The 16,213-nt window shown below is 37.8% G+C and overlaps 1 protein-coding gene and 1 pseudogene across 1 annotated transcript in view; one reads left to right on the forward strand and one right to left on the reverse strand.

Annotated features, from left to right (window-relative positions):
• LOC113080427 (membrane-bound O-acyltransferase domain-containing protein 2-like) overlaps positions 1–9,888 on the reverse strand; it is a gene marked incomplete at its 3' end in the record, with an annotated part of 31,349 nt that extends 21,461 nt beyond the window's left edge. The window contains exon 1 of the mRNA XM_026252602.1: positions 9,601–9,888. Coding sequence (XP_026108387.1) covers positions 9,601–9,684 — 84 coding nt within the window. The remainder of the gene's footprint in view (positions 1–9,600) is intronic.
• Positions 9,889–10,622: 734 nt separating this feature from the next.
• Positions 10,623–14,981, forward strand: LOC113080426 (transcription factor E2FB-like; annotated as a pseudogene).
• Positions 14,982–16,213: the final 1,232 nt, after the last annotated feature.

Below are 16,213 nucleotides of genomic sequence, written 5' to 3' on the forward strand. Positions count from 1 at the left end.
CGTCACTTGCAGTCTTTATTTTTTATTTTGTTCTATTTATTGATAACTTTTTGTTTGAATTTCCCAACATTTTATAACAGTTGCCATGTGGTGAAGACAAGAAAAAATAAACTAAATTACAATGTCAATTGCAATCGCTACTTGCACTCTCCGCTACCTGTGACTTCACTTGCAATCAACACAAATCGTGCATGTTGCCACTGGAGACAAGACGCTGTGGTTGTGATTAAACGATTAAAACTAATTTAGTACTATAACGTACAGGGTCCTGCAAGAAAAAGACAAGCACAGACCTTGGCCACAGAACAGCAGAATATGAACGCAATGCACAAAGTCTTTTGTTAAGCGTTTTCCTCCTGTAGAAAAAACCTAACACTTAATATGGCATAATGTATTCAGACACATTAAGTTCAATTAAAAGATCAAATTCGATATATAGTTATTATTCAATGTACTGCAAGTCAAGCAGATGGCTATGAACACAATGTGCAAACTTTGTCCTCCCATACAACATAACGCTTAATGTGGCCTAATAACAGACTAAGATGATAAAGACAATTTAGTAGGCCTAGCCTAGCCTATATGTCTTGTTGTTGACTCTAAGTACATACAGACCAGCAAATATGAACAGGCATTATGCATTAAGTGATTTTAAAAGGATCAACTCCGTACAGGCAAGAAGACGAGTACAGAACGCAGTGCGTTAAATTGTACATTAAACATTTTCCTCCTATAGAAAATCATTATAAATAAAACACATAATGTAGGTTAATGGACAAAGACAGTGATATAAACAAGTTGTAGACAGTTTATTCTATATGGAAAAATGCTTAATGTGAAACTTTGCGTGTTGCGTTTATTCTGGGCTCACCTGCTTGCCTGTACATATTAGTTATGTATTTTAATAAAGTAGAGAAGCATGAGTTTGGCCTTTCTCATCTATGTCCATTATGCCACATTTTGCGGTATGTGAGGAAAATACTATATACATATTCCTTATATTAATGAACTGTACATGTAATTTGATATTTTAATAGCATATTAATATATTAAGCCATGTTAAGTGTTTTTTTTCTACGCTTAGCTAGAGACTTTGTGCAAATGTTCATATTCTGGTGTTCTGGCCATGGATTTGCCGATCTTGTCTTTTTCTTGCAGGACCCTGTACGTTATAGTACTAAATTAGTTTTAATAATTTAATCACCACCACAGCGTCTTGTCTCCATTGGCAACATGCACGATTTGTGTTGATTGCAAGTGACGTCACAGGTAGCAGAGAGTTCAAGTAGCAATTGCAAGTGACATTGTAATTTAGTTTCTTTTTTCTTGTCTTCACCACCTGGCTTTATAAAATGTTGGGAAATTCAAACGAAAAGTAATAAAAAAAATAAACAAAATAAAAAATAAAGACTGCAAGTGATGTCACTAGCGGAAGTGCAAATTTCTGAGTGTGCAAGTCTGAGAGTGCAAGTACAAGCCTGCAGCCAGACCCTCTTGAAACATTTTGGGGTCAACCCCCCATGATGTTACAACTGCAACACACCACTCATCCACATTGTCATCAGTGACAAAGTGGGTCATATTTGGACAGTCAGGGCAAGAGCAAAACCCTGTGCAGGTCAAGCCCACTGAAAGACACTGGCATTTGGTGGCATCGGTGCAGTTTCCGTCTGTACAGTAGAGGTGGGTGAGGTCTCTAACTCCTTTAGGTGCTGGTGCCTTCTGGAACATCACAGATTAAATGCAGCCACCTTCTCTGAGCCTCCATCCTCTACCAACTGGGTTCCAGAGAAGAGTTTTGGCCAGGTGGCTGTGATGCCACACTGCTGTTTGGTACACGGCTCTCAGCACATGTTGCTGGAAGCCATCTTCTGTTGGGGGTGGATTTGCTGCTGACATATCTGTGGTAGATGCTAGTGTGTACCTCAGCTCATCCAGGTTGGTGCTAGGATGCCCATCTTGGTGCCTCTTCTTTGTCTTTCAAGATCTTTGATTGAGTGTTGGTGGTCATATCTATCAAAAACTATAACGACACAGCTGTTACCTTCCTTTCCCATTAAAGTTGCAATCTTTTTCCAGACACACTCACCCAGGTCATTGTATGTTTGAAAGGCTGAATCATTGAGCATTTGAAGAAGATCCATGCCATCAATGATATATGCTGATGGTTCTTTTACACTTGGCAGCTGCTGTTTGTCTTCTTTATGCTTCCATCATCAAAAAACAAAGAGGGTGGGACAAAATCATGTTTAATCTGAGATACAAGATTTTTATGACTTGGGAGCGGGGAGATACGAGGTTATGCACTCATTGATAAGAATGATACAGACACAGACGTCGCTGCTGCCAGCAGAGTTCATCAAAGTCTGCGGTCGTGTCGAGCCTTTTGACAAGAGATAAGGCTTTAAGGGGTAACTAAACCCCTGGTCAGAGCCTGACTCCACCCACTGGCAATATTTGAAAAATGCTGAAAAGTGGGCAGAGCACAGCGGAGATAGAGGGGACAAACCAAGGGCAGGGCTGAGCCGGTGGGGCGTGAACCTGAGACCCTCAGTGACAGATTAATTGACAGCTGCTGTTAGAGTCGCTAAAATGGAGAGTGACTCTAATGACGCAAGTAGTTTTGCAACAGAGCGTTCATTTGAAGTAGAGGACTTTTCTCCCCCACCTTCACCTGAAGTGGAGGATGTCGAGGTGTCTGAGGACACAGGGCCAGGGCCTGAGCCATATCAATTCAAGCCACTGGCTCAAACTGTGGTCTTAACTCCCGGATTCTGATAGGCATCGGATGATGCTAGCGAAGCAGCCGTGCAAGAGAGAATGGGCCAGTCTCCGAGTAAGGCACTGCGTCGCTTTTCAGCGTGAGCTGTGTGGAGCATTACAGCTGTGTGGAGCATTACCGAAGCATTACAGCTATGGATTTTTAACAAAACAAGCCTACTCAAATGTATCTAACCTAACGATTTTCATTTGTTATTGTAAGAAATGAAAAAAAAAAAAGTTATGCAAAGATAGGCTTACTTGGCGCCAGTAGACAGACCTTTTTTCTCCCATAAATAAAACCTGTTAGCCTACTTGGGGCATTTTACATGCACAGTGCCAACTTTGAGTCAGTAAAATAATAATAAAAACAATAATTTAATGCTGGTATCCAAAACATTTAATTCAATACAAGTAGAATTAGAAATTAGATACATTTTAAAACTTCAATGCACATGTATAATAAGCCTAGTAATACTAACCCTAGTACTATCGATCATAACATACTTCTACAGAGACTGGAAAACTGGGTTGGGCTTTCTGGGATGGTACTCAAATGGTTCAGGTCATACTTAGAAGGGAGAGGCTATTATGTGAGTCTAGGAGAGCATAAGTCTAAGTGGACGTCCATGACATGTGGAGTGCCACAAGGGTCAATTCTGGCACCGCTCTTGTTTAGCCTGTATATGCTTCCACTAAGTCAAATAATCAGAAAGAACCAAATTGCCTATCACAGCTATGCTGATGATACCCAGATTTACCTAGCCTTATCTCCAAATTACTACAGCCCAATAGGAGGATATTTGATGACATCTTTGTACACATACGCGAGTGGTTGTGTGGCAACAAAACAAACAGTATAGCGGGCTGTAAAGACGCAACGAGCACTTTCAAGTGAGTTAAGGCCCATTCACACCAAGCACGATAACTATAAAGATAACTATAAAGATAACGATATTAGCGTCCACACCAGAGAACGATATTGTCTGTGTATTTTAAGCGGACGTGGCACGTTTGCTGCTTTAAATTCTCGAGCTCATTACAGCAGGATTGATTCTAATTGGTTGGCAATGTTTTATCGTTAATCAGGGGGAAAAAAATCGTTCTGAAAGTGGTTCCAACGATATAGTTATGGTGTGGACTCTGCTATTCTTTAATATTGAGAAAGATTTTTAGAACTATATCTTTATCGTTATCTTTATCGTTATCGTGCTTGGTGTGAACGGGCCTTTAGCGGGCAAAATCCTCAATATATAAGCACTTTAACATCTGAAGACCGGAGGAGGTTTGGAGAGAAGCTCAAAATTTGTATTGGTGACAAAATCGAAGCTATTCAAAGCCCATATGAGATCTGGGATGACAAAAAACGTTGGTCCGACTCGCCCGTGTCTTGGCCACCAATCTGCTGGGGAGACATTTATTCTTATTTAATAGAAACCCCTGGACCCTTCACTCATGAAAGATTAAAGGCTTTCAAAAGTCTGAAGGCCTATGATTATTTTGTTTCTCGAAAAGTTGGGCCAATCTTTTCTGCCAAACAGAAAGCAGTGATCGTGCTAAAAGCAGAGGTTAGACCTGGCCAAGCAGAGTCACAGCATGATTCGCATCTCCCGTGGGTGATCGCCAAAGAGAACGCCGAAATAATCACTGCTCACTGCGACTGCAAAGCCGGGTAAGTCTTCATTGATCAGTGTTCTTATTTACTTATTTATTTACTGAAAATGTAGTGACTGTTGTACCAATTCAATTGTTTTCAGTGTGAGACTTTCAATGGCGTCTGTACTAATGGGGAAAAATTGTATATCACAGCTTACACATTTCTCCTTCTTTCAAATCCAGTCTTGGAGAAACATGCAGTCGTGTAGCAGCTTTAATGTTTAAAGTAGAAGCAGCTGTCAGGATAGGACTTACAAATGCTGCATGTACTAGTGAGGCTTGCAGCAAAGCACAGCTACAGAATGATGTGAGGAACATAGTCTTGGTGCTGTGGATTGCGGTTTGGGACACCTGAATCAGAAAGCGAAAACTTTTTATCAGGCCCCCAACTAACCGTACAATCGACCACACAGCAAGAGTGAACCATTCTCTTCTCTAAATCCTCCTCCAAACGTGCAAAACAATCAAATTACAGGTATCTAGCGGTGTTTCCTGCCACACGATTCCCATGATGCAACGCGACAAACATAAACAATGACGTCACAAAAGATCCGCCTATTGACTCCCTCTGCCAATGCATTGATAAAATTAATAGTTGGATGTGCCAGAGCTTTCTTCAGCTAAACAAGGAAAAAACTGAAGTCATTGCATTTGGAAACAAACATGAAGTGTTCAAGGTGAATGCATACCTTGACTCTAGGGGTCAAACAACTAAAAATCATGTCAGGAATCTTGGTGTGATTCTGGAGACCGGTCTGAGTTTCAGTAGTCATGTCAAAGCAGTAACTAAATCAGCATACTATCATCTCAAAAACATTGCAAGAATTAGAGGTTTTGTTTCCAGCCAAGACATGGAAAAACTTGTTCATGCCTTTATCACCAGCAGGGTGGACTATTGTAATGGGCTCCTCACCGGCCTTCCCAAAAAGAGCATTAGACAGCTGCAGCTCATCCAGAACACTGCTGCCAGGATTCTGACTAGAACCAGAAAATCTGAGCATATCACACCAGTCCTCAGGTCCTTACACTGGCTTCCAGTTACATTTAGGATTGATTTGAAAGTACTTTTACTCGTATATAAGTCACTAAATGACCTAGGACCGAAATATATTGCAGATATGCTCACTGAATATAAACCTAACAGAGCACTCAGATCATTAGGATCAAGTCAGTTAGAAATACCAAGGGTTCACACAAAACAAGGGGAGTCCTCCTTTAGTTACTATGCTGCCCGCAGTTGGAATCAGCTTCCAGAAGAGATCAGATGTGCTAAAACACTAGTCACATTTAAATCTAGACTCAAAACCCATCGGTTTAGCTGTGCATTTATTGAATGAGCACTGTGCAATGTCCGAACTGATTGGACTATATTTTCAGTTTTTTATGTAAAATCATGTTCTAACTGTTTTTAAATTCATTTTAGTTAAGTAGTTTTTTTTTCATAATTTTAAAAGTTTAAAAATTGCTTGTCTTTATTTTTATTATTTTTATTCATGATTATTTTACTTTATTTTATGTAAAGCACTTTGAATTACCATTGTGTATGAAATGTGCTATATAAATAAACTTGCCTTGCCTTGCCTAGTAATAAGTAGACATTTAAAATACATCAATAACTGATATCATAGTTTAAAATAGATAAAATCAGAGTTAAGGCTTGCTTTATGTGTTGCTCGACGAGGATTTCTCAATCGTTGCGACTTTAAATCCTGAGAACACAAAATGGCGTGGAAGTTCCTGCCGCGGAGTGAAGAAGAGGTGGCGTTACGAGGATTCTCAGACAGTTGAAGTGTCCAATGGAGTTAAGAGATTTGCTCTCAATCTATTTTCAACACTTTAGATTGTTTACCACGTGGGGTTTGACCAATAGCATTGAATTGTGAAAAAATATGAAACAGACAACATTTGGACATGCGAGGATTCTGCCCGTCAGTGACAATATTTTAATAAAGGTGTTCCATTCCAATGTTAACCTGATTCAATTGGATCTGTGGTTCATATGAATTGTATAGTATACTGTGCCTTATGAAATGTATCATTATTAAATGTATCATAAATATAGATCAGCACTTACCTAATGTAAGTTACTTTGCAGTAACCATGAATTTGTCAACATTCTTCTCACCACTGATAATGTGATTTGGACTTGAGGCTATTTTGTCCAGCGTTCTTTCATTTTGGACACCTCCAAAATTGAGTGACAGAACACTTCTCTTTTATTATATATTTACATATTTGGTATTGCTGGATTCAGCACAACCCCACCTTTCCAACAAGCCATCATATGTGTTTCTATGATAATGCCAGGCAAAGCAAGCACAAAGTAAATGAAAACATTCTGCATAGATATTAAATTTGTGCATGTCCGCTTATTTTAGATATGTGTTTACATGTGTCTATGTATTCCATACATCAAGATATTCACATCCAGTCTTTTCTAGTAGTTGAATCAACTTCCTGACTACAAACATGTCAAGTTTCAAAGCTCTCAGAGCTTGTGTGATTGATCTGCATTAGTTTATATGCCTTAACTCCCATACGGACAGGCTATATTTTAGTCCTTTATTGGTTTTGTGGTGTATAACAATATCTGTTAATTTAACAATCTTAGCAGTAAAATATTTTTAGCCAAGAATCCATTTCATGTATGGGAGACCTTAGAGATGAGGAAAAACATTGTTGGGTTTAGTTCTACCTCCGGTAGGGGTATCTCGAAAACTAAAGCACTTTTTGACCATTTGTCACTAGCCTATCATGTTGGTTGTATTGACGGAAGTAAGAAGGAGAGGGGGAGTTTTCACTTTAAACTGAGGGAAGAACATAGCGGAATATGGAAAAACAGTGGCGTTTTCCGTTAACAAAAGATGCGATAGATGCCTCAACTTTTGGTAAAACTAACTGGTACAGAAAATGAATCACATATTGGCCGATACAGATATGACCATAACCCCAGAATACACTTTACATATTACAAAAAAAAAAAAGGTTTCCTCAAACACTTCCCCTGCCACTGGTCAAACAAACAGACAGTTTTGCCCCCCTCCCCCACACCACAATTTATACAAGTAATCAGGTTTATCATAATATTAATAATAATAATAATAAAATGTCAGTTCTGAAACCAATGATCACAAATTTCTACCAAAGAGATTTTTGCTTTAGGCTTTGACCTTTTGACCCAACCATGCACGGCTGGGAAATGGCATGTTTTTGGTGTGAATCAAAAGCCCTGAAGCTGGTGACCTGCTATGATCTCAGAACATCACTGATAAAATGGCTGTCATTTGATGAATGCGGCTGTAATGTGTACAAAACAGAAAAGAACAAGACATCCTGTTGTAGAAGGAACGAGGGAAATCGTCTGATCCAAACTAACCACAAACTACACAAGAGACAAAAGGCATTAAGAGACTTTCTCTCTTTTAGGCCCAAGTGTAACAGGAATCCAGTGTCTGGCAGAGGGCAAGCATTGCTAGCCGAGTACTGCTCACATTACACTCTGTTCTCACTTTAGAGTTATTCTCCATCACCAGGACACCTTAGAAGAGGTAACTTTTCTACGAAACCTAAATCTAAAGTGTCTATATATGAAGCATATGCTACCATTCCATAGTTGGTGTCTAGATAATTTTTCAAGAAATTGGTCCTTTTACTCAGTAAAATGCAATCATGGTTTAGACAAAAATTGTTTGCAGCAGTGATGATAATAATTCATATTTTTGAGCACCAAATCAGGATATTAGAATGATTATTTAAGGAACATGTGACACTGAAGAGTAACGGCTGCCAAAAATCAACTTTGACTTCACAGAAATATATATAACATATAGTAAAACAGAAACAGTTATTTCAAACTGTATTTTCAATCAAATAAATAAGCCTCCGTGTGCATAAGATACTTCTTTAAAAACATTTAAAAATCTCACTGACCCTAAACTTTTGCCTTTTGTTTGCAGTGAAAATGTGTGCACAGACAGCTCCATCTCTTCAAATGTATTTACTTAAATCCTCTCAGTACTAAATCAATATAGAGGCTTACATACATAAATGTAATAAATCATCACTCTTGCCCATTTTGGTGTTTGGTTTCATGGTTTCATAAAACCAGTGTCTAAACAATCCACAAAATCACACTCCCATAATTCTCTGCACCTGACCTTAAGGCCCTGGTTGTTGGTTTATTTGGTATCTCATTTAAATATAGCTACACAATACAAGTAAAAGCTATTTACAAATTAATAAATGTAGACTTATAAAAATGGCCATTTGAGGAGTAAATGCTTGCAATGTAAGCATAATAGATTTTTTTCCCATCTATCATGATAATAAATACTAGTTCACCAGATATGTTTTGATATGATATATATCAATGCAGAGAAAGTCTTAAACTCAAAGCATCCTGTTAAAATTCCTTTAATATTTCCCGGATGAATATGACACCATATCATTGTCCATGCAATGTGATTTCACTGAATTTGTTTTAGTTTGTCAATGTCTTTTAGAGAAAACAGACTGAAAACAAGGCAATTACCCAGGCTGCCATTCTCTGTGATACACACAGAGCTGTGTCTCCAAATCTAGTGAGCTGCCTATCTAGGCAGCATTTCATGGTCATTCCCTGAAAATGCTATCTACATAGACAGCTTACTAGGCTTACTTAATATGTAAACATTTTCCTGTGCAATATATGTGTGTTACCTTTAAGCAAACATAAATGATAACCACAAAAAAAAGAAAAAACACCTTTAAAAATACTCTCTTGGGTAGCACGACATCGTGACGATTCCAAAAAGTGCCCGACACCGTCTAGTGTTTTTTTTCCCTCCCCTGTATTGTATGAGCTATGCCTACATTAATCTAGGTTGTACATGAATTAAATTCGCTAATGTCCACCTTTGTAAATCCTCGAGCAGTCCACCATCCATCTCATCACGCAAATGACACATTTCTCGAGCACACCATCAACTCTATCCGACGGAAATATGCGATTGCCCGGGAAGACGTCATGGATTTTCGGGAGGAAACATTAAAAATGCAACGTTTTCATCGTCCTTACCAAATGTTTTGGTGCACAGCCTGTAAAGGATTTGTAGAAGGACCTGGATGCCAATGAAAGCTGTGATGAGGGTTTTTGTTCCTCATGTACGTTACTTACTTCACAAAATACAAATAATAGAAATGTACCTGATCTAACGGAAGGTTGGTTATCTCGCTTATTGGCTGTAGTAAGTTGGATCCGGTGCAGGCTGATATCGTCTCAGTAGCCATGTTTCGCTATTGTACTAGTTCTGTGCTGTTCTCTATGACAGTGGCAGCCCAGTTCGCCCTGATTCAATCCCACATACATCCACATCCACCTCTGGCACAAGAGCGTATCTCTGGAGAGACTGTTGCTGCTTGTTGCTGTCCACTGCTGGTAACAAACGGCAGTACAACACCCTACAGTCCGCCATACGCATTTACAAATCCTACTACAGTGAAGGCTTGACTCATGAATATTAATTACGCAACTTGGCGTTCGCTCGATCTGATTGGCTGAAAGGCAGACGTTGGTAACGGTGCCAGACTTCACTTTGATGGGAAGCCCGACTCATTTCCACGAAACTTTCGAAAACTTCCTTTAAATTAACTTCCTTTTCGTTTTAATGAACGGTTCTGAACGGTTGTTTTGTTTTAATGGACGATTCAGCTGTTCTCTTTATAACTGTATATCTGTTCAAAAGGTATTGTCTTGCTCCATGACATGTGATATATTGTCATTGTCAGGCCCGTCGCGACCAGAGCCATATAGAGTTATATGCACTGTAAACCTTTTATATATATATATATAAAGTGTGGGTGAAATTAAACTGTATGGCTATGCTGTGGTTCCTGTAGCCTTTGCGTGCGTGCGGTGGACGGGGGGCCTCTATGTCCATTTTGCTTGGGGCCCACAAATTCCTTCAAACGGCCCTGGTCATTGTTACATCTGTTTATAATAAAATAATAATTATACTACAGCTGTTCGCTTTACGCCATCATCTGCCCCATCATTTCCTGGGGATCTGAAGTATATAAAATGTAAAAGCCTATATCAAATATTAATACATATACCTACGTAAACGATAAAAAAGACGATGCAGATAATGCAGTGTAGTACTTCTCCATTGCACTAGATGTCACTAGGTTCGCATATTCAATAGAGAAAACATGAAGCAGAGAACCTAATAATTTGATTGGTCAGACGAGATCACGTGACGTTGTGTTTTGCGTTTCCTCTCGTGATGCGTGTAAACATTGCACATGCACGTTGATCTGATTGAATGTAGCAAAATAATCTGGAAGCGTGTTGCGACGATGGTGAAGTGTGTGGTGCAGGGATGCATAAACCACAATGATCTCAGACCTGAAGAGCAATCGAGCCGTCCGCGCAAGAGGTTTTTCAGATTCCCCAAAGACAAGGCCCGAGTGAAAGTATGGCTGACCGCTTTACGGGAGACTGAGCGCGAGATCACAGATCAACATCAGATATGCGAGGATCATTTCCTGAGCCATCACATCACGCCGAACGGAATCACAGTGGACGCCATTCCTGTTATGCCACCATTAGAGAGACGGGTCTGGAGCTCGTGTGATGAGCTGGAAAAGCCCCCGGACCCGGTGGAGGAGGTTGGGTGCAATGCATATTCGGACAGCCATCTATCTATATCTATCTACATATACCTTGCTGGACATATTTGGTTAGCCGCGTCTTTTGTGATTGGCCATTATACCTGCAGACTACAGCCACTGGAGATCGTGAAAGCTGACTGCAGGTTTTGTCATTCATTATAAGAAGGTGTAGAGACGATGTAAATTATAGATTCAGTGTGCAGTGTAGAGAGCTTCATTCACTGAAACGTTAAAGCGAAGTTTGTGAGATCGCGATGAACTTAGACGAGTGACAGGTGTTTCAGGATTATTAATGTGAAACTGAATTCATACAACCGTTTTATACATTTTTGATTTTATAAATAAGTTAATATTACCTATACTTACATATTAGGAACACTGTTGTCTGATTTGTCAATTAAAATAATTCCAAAGCAAACACAGCACTGTTTCTCCAGTGAGTCATAAGAGAGTAACTTGCTTTGTTTACTAAACTAATGAATTGGCTATTTGAACGAATCGATTAAATAAATGATTCACTGACTTGATGCCACCTACAGGTGGTTTGTTTAGTTTTTAAAAATATAAATTGACTAATTTAAATTGTTTAATATTTCTATATTTAAAGCATTAATTTCATAACATTGTTATTATGAAATTAATTAAAGCCACCTCAGGGAGTCTTGTCAAAAAGTATGTAATGCCATATTTGTGCCGTGCAAAGTTAATAAATAAATAAAACTTGCCCTCTTTAGACTTGCATCCTTTATATATTTATATAACTGCTTGTTTTCTTTAAAAAAAAAAAAACTAACACTAGACATCTTTTTGTACACTATTTGTTTTCTTTTTATTTATTATACAATTTACAAATGCAAAAAAAGTCTTTAAACCTAGCTTGCTCTATTAGAGTCCTTAAGAATGTAATGATACCTTTTAAAAAACTAATTGCAAACATTTATGCAAAGTGTAAACTATTAAGTATAATCTACAAATCATGCAAAACTGTACGACTAAATAAGAAGGGCTTAGCTAAACAGGCCAATTAGAGACAACTACTAATCATTCCTATTTTATTAAACTATTCTTTCATTTCACTAATCAATCTTTTTTTTTTTTTTACACAAGTGGTTAATGATTCTTACAATATAACATGCAAATTTAAACACAACCTATCAATGTTTTACATATGATTTGTATATATATATATATATATATATATATATATATATATATATATATATAATCATGATCATAATACCACATAAACATATGATCATATTTGGAAACAGTGTGAAAAACATTCTGAATAAAAAAACAAATCGATTCACACTATGTTTGTACATTTCAAAGTTTTATTATAATAAAGGGGGAAAAGTATAAAATATACATATATATATATATATATATATATAATAAATTTGCATTTGTGACCCTGGACAAACAAAAACCTATAATGATTTATACATCTGAAAGCTGAATAAATAAGCTTCCTTTGACGTATGGTTTGTTAGAATAGGAAGAATATTTGGCCCGAGATACAACTATTTGAAAATCTGAAATCTGAGGGTCCATATAATGTATTTTTTGCTATTGCTACAAATATACCCAGATGCTCAAGACTGGTTTGGTGGTCCAGGGTCACATTTATTCTTCGATTAACATTACCTTTTATCCAAAATGGTATGATAAAATTAATATTAAACAATATTACCTTATTGTTTAAAGCTTTTATTTAAACATTTTACATACTGAGCTCCATATTAACTCTTTCATGAAATAAAATGTATAAAAAAATCTAATTATTCCATCTAGTTTAATAGTTATTAAGAAGTAAATACATGTGCTCAAATAGCTGGGGAGATTTTGCTATGAAATACATTGGATAACGCTATGCAGTATCAAGTGTTATTAACCTTATTTTTTCTGAAAGGGTGGGCTTGCTGCAGAAGATGATCTTTATGATGTGGAGTTGAGGATTTTGAGGAATATGATGATGAAGACCACAGTCTTCCGGATGATGGCTCACATAACATGAATAGTCAAGTACAAGGACAGTGTCTCAGTGGAAGGTAACACTGTCTACATTAAATAACTGCTACCAAAGCAATGAAACAGTATTGATTATTTTTCCCATCCATTATATAATGTCCTTTCTTTTAGTTTAAGTAGCGATCCCAACATGATCAATATGAAACAAGCAACAGGGGCATCCACCAGTCAAGGTATGGCATGTTATTAAAAGTTTTCATTCAACTTTCTGATGCTGCACAGAATTTGAATGTTTATTTGACCAATGGTTAAAAAAGCTCTCAATTTTCATTCCAGTTCCGAAACGCTCTGAGGTTGCTCTTGGACGGCTGACCAAACGCTTCATGGAGTTGCTTCACTCGGCACCGAATGGTGTACTTGACCTCAAAGAGGTTACTCGAAACTGGGCACAAGAAAAAGGCGGGTGTATGACATCACTAATGTGCTTACCGGCAATCCAGCTAATCAAAAGCACGTCCAAAAACAAGATCCAGTGGATGTAAGTTTCCACTGAATGCTACTTACACAACAAGATTTTGTCCAATGAAATACGGTTTGATTTACACAGTGATTTTTCTATACATTTTCAAGGAATCCATTCAACAAACTTGTGGAAGACAAAAGCTGACCTAGTTTATCTGAAGTCAATGGAGGAGGCCCTTGACGGGCTGATCAAAGACTGCGCCCAACAGCTCTTCGCCCTGACCGACCTCAAAGACAATGCTGAATATCCTCTCATATTTCTGTGATAGTGTTTCTAACAAATGTTATAGAGTCCTTTCAGTTGTTTTGGACTTAACTGCTGTTGTACCTCAGCTTATGTGACATATGAGGACATCTGTCAGATTGGTGTTTTCAAGGACCAGACTATAATAGCTATCAGGGCCCCTGAAGAGTCCAAGCTAGAGGTGCCCACTCCCACTGAGGTAAAGACACGGAGCCTTAGGTGTCATTCCAAAAACTTAGTGGTTGTCAAACGATTAATCGCATTCAAAAAAAGTTTTGTTTACATAATATGTGTGTGTATTGTATATAATTATCATGTGTGTCACCTGCACATATATATTTAAGAGGAATATATCATATAAATTATATAAATATATGCATGTAATTGTACCTATTTTCAAAATATATACATGGATGTGTGTTTTTATGTATACATAATGAATACAGTACACAGTACAAACAAAAACGTTTTTATTTTGGATGCAATTAATCACGATTAATCGTAAAGTAAATATTTTGGTGGATTTTGATTTAAAAGGGAAGACAGTGAAAGGACATTTGCATTTTATTTTGGTTATCTTGCCCACCCCTTATTTGAATAATGATTAAAGGACACTCATCTGATGGCTGGAAGGAATATAGGTAATATGAACTTATTAACTATTTATGTTATGTTCTAGGAATCAATCCAGATCCACTTGAAAGGCTACCGGGGGCCCATCCAAATACTCACCTGTGAGACTGAGGGCCCAAGTGAAGCTGTGGATCCAGCGAACACAGAATCTAACTTGTCAAACCAGCCTGCTTTCTAACACTAGAGGAGAGCCGGATACACACACAACCATTAATATCAGGTTAGCCGTATTCCACACCTGGATGCATTGTGGCCAATACGGTTTAAAAGTTTCGGGTCAAGAAGTTTTTACATTTTTAAGAAATGGATACTTTTCTTTAGCAAGAAGGCTGTAAATTGCTTAAAAGTGACAGTAAAGATATTAATGATGTTACACAAGATTTTATTTCAAATAAAAGCTGTGTTCCTGAATTTTCTATTCATCAATGAATCCTGAAATGTAATCCTGAAAATACAGCTTTGCTATCACAGGAATATATATCTAATATTTTAAATAAAATGCAGCCTTGGTTAAGCAAATGCGACTTTCAAAAACCCCAAAAAATCTTACTGATCCCGAACATTTAAAATGGTATTCGCTTTTAAAGAACAAAAATATCCAGTAAACAAACCAATCTCAGTGCTTGTGGATGGTCACTTAGAAAAGTCCTACATTTGAGACCTGCGTTATGCAATGGACAATGGACGTTATCTACGATTCAACAATCATTCATTTTTAAAGTGTAGAAATGTTACAAATATAGCCAATATCTCATTGTAGCAAAGGCATCCAGAAAGTTTAAATTTCAGCGGCAGGAAGATAGTAGTGCAGCAGAGCATTTTTTGTGCCCGTTGTGTTCGGCTTCCTCAAAGTGCAAACTCTGTGCTGAGCTTTCCTTATTTTCCACGGATGAAGAAAGACGGAAAAAGTGTAAATGCAACATTCGACGCAAGGATTTAATTCACACTTCCCATATGAGAGTCTGCAGTCGTCATTTTCAAGAGAGAAGATCTGAAAGAGCCGTTGACTCCTAAAGCGGCGCCGCTTGCTGAAGAAAGGGACTGTACCCTCCTTATTCCAATGGAACAACTACTCTGACCCAGCACCACTGCAGAGGGAGAAAGGCTTTCCTGCCCGCTGTGGACCTCTATAAACATGAGAACTGTTCAGTTGCAGCAGTTGATATTGCATTGGATAGGGCTGCAGAATGACTGACTGAACGTTTTTTCCCCATTTGTTTTTGCAGATGTTTTAAATACTGTAACAGCTGTGCAAAGCACTTAAGGATCTAAAAGAAGAGCTTTGCTTCTTTGAGAAAACATCCCATCCTAACAGACTTTGTTGGCCTTTTTGGAGAGACCACTGTGAATATATATACTCTGCTGGGTTAAAGACATCTCGTGGAGATTTTGATTTGTATTTTAAACAGTTTAAAAGTATTTTTTGTATAACAGGGTTTTTTTTTCTTTCGATCATCTGACTATGCTGTAAATTAATCAAATCTGTGGTGCTCGAAGACAGACCTTGGACCCCTGTTTCAGTATGACAAGATGTCCCGTTTATGGGAGAGTGCTTTGTAAATGTATGCTACGGTTCAAAAAGTTTGAGGTCTGAGATTTTTTTTTTTGGAAGGAAATTAATACTTTTATTCAGCAAGGACACATTAAATTAATCAAAAGTGACAGAAAGACATTTTACAATAGTGCGAAAATTTGTATTTCAAATAAATGCTGTTTCTTTTTGAACTTTCTGTTCTGTTCCTCACAAAGAATCCTGAGAAACAACACTATGGTTTT

The sequence above is a fragment of the Carassius auratus genome, unplaced genomic scaffold (genome assembly GCF_003368295.1).
Source record: "Carassius auratus strain Wakin unplaced genomic scaffold, ASM336829v1 scaf_tig00031333, whole genome shotgun sequence".
Lineage (NCBI taxonomy): Eukaryota > Metazoa > Chordata > Actinopteri > Cypriniformes > Cyprinidae > Carassius > Carassius auratus.